This window comes from Salvia splendens, chromosome 5, assembly GCF_004379255.2.
Source record: "Salvia splendens isolate huo1 chromosome 5, SspV2, whole genome shotgun sequence".
Classification (NCBI taxonomy): domain Eukaryota; kingdom Viridiplantae; phylum Streptophyta; class Magnoliopsida; order Lamiales; family Lamiaceae; genus Salvia; species Salvia splendens.
Window position 1 is genome coordinate 15,322,023 of NC_056036.1, and position 4,831 is coordinate 15,326,853.

The 4,831-nt window shown below is 39.2% G+C and overlaps 1 protein-coding gene across 1 annotated transcript; it reads left to right on the forward strand.

Moving 5' to 3' along the window:
- The first annotated feature begins 460 nt into the window (after positions 1–460).
- On the forward strand, positions 461–1,454 carry LOC121802272 (umecyanin-like). Its single transcript, XM_042201900.1, has 2 exons — positions 461–753; positions 924–1,454. The coding sequence occupies exons 1-2, from the start codon at positions 579–581 to the stop codon at positions 1,253–1,255; spliced, it is 507 nt and encodes a 168-aa protein (XP_042057834.1). The 5' UTR covers positions 461–578; the 3' UTR covers positions 1,256–1,454.
- Positions 1,455–4,831: the final 3,377 nt, after the last annotated feature.

The window sequence follows — 4,831 nt, forward strand, 5'->3', positions numbered from 1 at the left end:
TGGAATTCATTCATCCGAGGGCAATTCCACTATCACATAAATTTAATTGGTGTTAAGAGTTGAGAGTTGAGCATCATATATGTAGTACTAGACAATTCAATCTCTCTCTATCTCTGTGGAATTCATTCATCCGAGGGCAATTCCACTATCATATAAATTTAATTGGTGTTAAGAGTTGAGAGTTGAGCATCATATATGTAGTACTAGACAATTCAATCTCTCTCTATCTCTGTGGAATTCATTCATCCGAGGGCAATTCCACTATCACATAAATTTGAGCATCATATATGTAGTACTAGACAATTCAATCTCTCTCTATCTCTGTGGAATTCATTCATCCGAGGACAATTCCACTATCACATAAATTTAATTGGAGATAAGAGTTGAGCACCATATATGGAGTACCGGTCAATTCAATCTCTCTCTATGTCTGTGGAATTCATTCATTCATTCATATCTAGTGGGCAACTCCACCTCTCAAAATATCAAAAGGATCACTCTATAAATAGATATATTCTGTAGCAATTAGCATAGAGATCCATACAGGCAGGGGCAGCCAGAGAAGATATAATACAAGGATGGAATTGGGTGGTGGATTTGTTTTGTGCGTGGTGCTGCTGGCCGCGGTCGTCGGAAGAGCTAACGCCGCCATTTATAATGTCGGAGATAATCTAGGATGGAATGTTCCCAGTAGCGTCGATGAGTACTCCAGTTGGGCTAGTCGCCATGTTTTTACACGTGGAGATGTTCTCAGTAATCTCTCTCTCTCTCTCTACTAAATTATTGTATCAAATCATGTACGAGAACTTAATGACAAACTGCTAAAGTAGGTGGACTCGATTAACTGACTTAAATTTTTTTTATTTTCTTCTAACTAACCGAGAAGAAATAGTTGTGGGAAGACTAACAAATTGGTATGGCAGCGTTCAATTTCGAGACAGAGAAACATGATGTGGCAGAAGTGAGAAAGGAAGAGTACGATGAGTGCAGCTCCAACGACCCCATTGAGAAGTCTAACTCTGCGCCGTGGAACACGACTCTCAACTCCACCGGAGAACACTACTACATTTGTACCGTTGGCAGTGACTGCTCCTCCGGCCAGAAGTTGGCTATCAACGTCGCTGCCCCTTCTCCGACAACTCCTCCTTCCCCCCCTATGCTCCCAACCCCGCGTCTAGGAAACTCCGCTACGCTTCCAACTCTCAGTGCTACCTTGGCGGTGCTAGTCTCAGTTGCCTTTGCGGTCATCATGTAGATTTGTTTGTCGTTTACATGATTTGTTTGGCAGCTGTACAACTGTTAGTTTTGGCATTTATAATGTTGTTATCCATGATTTGTGATACTAGCCCATGTCCACAGGACCACTCTCTTGATTTCATTACTCTTGCATTTGGGAGATATGTTCGTGTATGTCGTTGTGTACTTAATAAAATTCGTTGGCTTTACTGTGTAAACTTGAGGTTTCAACACTTGTCATTCAACTGCCTTTTCTTTTAGTAAATTGTCATCACATACCATCACCATTTTAAGTTGTACTTATTAGTATTTGATTCATGGGCATACTTATTAAAAGGACAAATACACATTAGTATACTACAAAATACTCAGTTCCCCTTTAGGAGTCCCAGTTGTGTTCAACACGAATTTTAAGAAATGTAAAAGAAAGTTGGTGAAAAAAGATAGTGGAATGTGGAAAATGTGAGTAGAAAAAAGTTAGTGGAATGTGAGGCCTAATACCATTTATAGAATATTCCAATCGGGACTCCTAAAGTGGGACACTCAAAAGTGATAAACCGGAACTTCTAAAATGTTACGGAGGGAGTAATACATATGTTAGGAACTCAACATTCCAAAAAATGTTGTAATAGGGGAGAAAGAAGAGATATTTCAGCGCAGCCAGCTGCATTTCATCATTACAAAAAAAAGATGTATATACAGTTTCGGAGTTTTCATAATGATACAAAAAAAAGATGTAGAAACAACAGTAGACACCATGATGAATCAACGCAGGACAATCTTAGCCTCTGACAGACTATTATAATAAGCTACCATATAACTTTGCACGTACATCATGCATTTCAAAACAGCAGTAGACACCATGATGAATCAGCAAATTGGTAGCCTCTGTATGTCTTCCGTGATCAACATACAGGAGAAATAGGGATGCTGGATTTGATTCATTTCCAGTCATGCCATAACCACTTTCACTGCGATCACCCTGTTCAATTTCAATCAATGACAAATTAGGAAAGAATGATGCATGCCAGAACAGTTGGATTAAGACACAATCGCAAACTTATCCAACGATCCCAACATTACGAAGTTAGCTCTGAGAAAGTAGAAGCACAACTCAAAAGCCATAATTTCTTAAACATACTTGTTATTAGAATGCAGATCACAAAGAAATTGTTCAAAATGCAGGAAGTTTGTACAATATTAACCTTAAAATGTGGGACCAACCATAGTGGTAAGTCAATTTGGGAATCAGCTGAAAGTAGAGTTCCAGCAACAATTAATGGCAATCTGGGATGAGATGCCCTGTACTTATCCTGCAATAAAGGACCCAAGTAAGTTATCTAGAACTTCAAACCAACAGAGATAGCTGGACAGGAGCAAGCTAATTTATAAATTTAGATAGAACACAACCCCCACTTTAAGATATATCAACAAAATTTGAAGAACAATGAATAAGTGAACTGAGATTTGCAAGCAAGGAACAAACAAAATACATAAGAGATATAAGAAGTACAGTAAGCTTTTGTTAGACATTCTCACAGGAGATTGCAGGAAACCATAAATCAAAACTACCTTTAACCTCTTTCGCCATTGCATGATTGCATTAGGAAACTACTCTCATCTTGAAAAGTTTGATATACTAAAATGCGGGTTCATTTTTACATATTAGTTTAATAATAAAATGTGAGTGAAATAATGTTAGTGGAATGTGGGGTTTATTATTATTTATGGAATATTCAAACCGGAATTCCTAATGTGGGACGGACTAAAATGATAAACCGGGACTCCTAAAGTGGGACGGAGGAGGGAGCAACAAAATTCTTTAGTTTTGCTGAAATCACTGGAAGCCCACAAATATGACCCAAAAATACAATGAATGCGTTAACAAACCACCCCAACAGGACGCAGTAAAAAAACATGGCAGATCATGTAATATTGTCTGGAGAAGTATATATAAAATAAGAATGTACTCCCTCCGTTCCATGTTAATAGAGTCATTTTTCTATTTTGGGAAGTTCCAAGGTAATTGAGTCATTTCTATTTTTAGCAAAAAGTAATTCTTCTTTTTACTTTATTCTTTCTTCATCTCTCTTACTTTACTCTCTCTTACTTTTTTCATCATCCATTTAACACACTATTCTTAAACTCCGTGCCGAAAAGAAATGCCTCTATTAACAAGGAACGGAGGGAGTATCAATTAGGAGTAAACCATTGATATGACAACATAATATATAGCACAACGACAAAAAATAGGCAGTACGGACAAGATAGTGTTCCCCAGTGCTCTCACTAATTTCAATTGAGGTTTTATAGATTTAATCATCTTTTGTTGTGTGATTGCTGAAGAGTCAAAAACAGAATCGACGCGAGATTCACGAACAAATGTGAGACGATATTATTACGAATACAAAACAAACGAAGGTGATTACAACACACTATCACTTAGCTCGCTACTCAATCGGAGAATACAACTCGATTGTGGATCACTCACCTAGCTAGCTCAAGAATCACAAAGTGTATTCACTTCTCTATCTAGTTTCTTGAATCACACGAATATGGAGAAAAACAAGATGTGAAACTGAAAACTGAAGAAACTTATTGTTGTAACTGAACGAGCTGTTCAAATACAATGGTTGTTAGCCGAGCTTAATCGAGCTCGGTGTTGGAGAAGCTTAATCGAGTTCGGTGTTAGCCGAGCTTAATCGAGTTCGGTGTTAGCCGAGCTTAATCGAGCTCGGTGTTAGCTGATGAAGCGGCGAATTTTCGATGGTAATTAATGCACGTAAAAATAAATTACGACACAGAGGTTTTACGTGGTTCGATTTACTGAGGTAAATCTACGTCCACGGGGAGAAATGGGGGCAGGTTTGTATTGCTTGATCTGCGAATTACAGCTTACAACACTGGCCTGCTTTATGATATTCTCTCTAGAGAGCTTTTTTAGAGTTTAAAAGAAGAAGCAGAAGACCTTATCTATCTGACCTAGGTTCTATTTATACAGTGAACTAAGATCGTGGCATGCAGCATTTATTAGGTAGTGGATGTCGTGGAGATCGTGGCGACCTTGCATGGGTCCACTATCCTGCATGAGTTAATGACTGCTTGACACCACTAAATAGATCGTCGGTGTAGTGGAGGTGGAAATCTTGTATGAGTCCACTATCTCCTAGTTCGGTCGAATACTGAGACCGAACTGCTGAATTATTGCCGAGCAGCTTTTGCCGATCTGAGAGTAGAGCTTGATGCCGACCTGAGAGCAGAGCTTGATGAGTTGGCTTTCACCGAGCTGTAGGCTGGGGCCGAACTCTTTGGTTGTACCGAACTGAACTCTTTAGTCACGCCGGACTGATACTCTTTAGTCATGCCGAACTGATACTCTGTCTTGGGCTTTACTGCTGTTGGGCTTGTTTAGTACGTACTCCATCACTACCCCCCCCGAAAAGCGAAGTGAATCACTTCGGCATTCTGGAAAAAAGTATGGGGTAAGTTGATGTTTGTCCACGGTCTCATGAAGTGAACTCTTCTTTGACCGGACTTGGTTTGTGTCCTAATTTGGCGAGTTTTATCGCTCGGATCGGACTTTCCGTTGTCCTAA

What these genes read in the sequence shown, in the direction of transcription:
- LOC121802272 (XM_042201900.1), top strand. Translation starts at nt 579, where the DNA reads ATGGAATTGGGTGGTGGATTTGTTTTGTGCGTGGTGCTGCTGGCCGCG. An exon ending in TACACGTGGAGATGTTCTCA is followed by an intron (nt 754 to 923) that starts GTAATCTCTCTC and finishes TTGGTATGGCAG; the next exon opens with CGTTCAATTTCGAGACAGAG.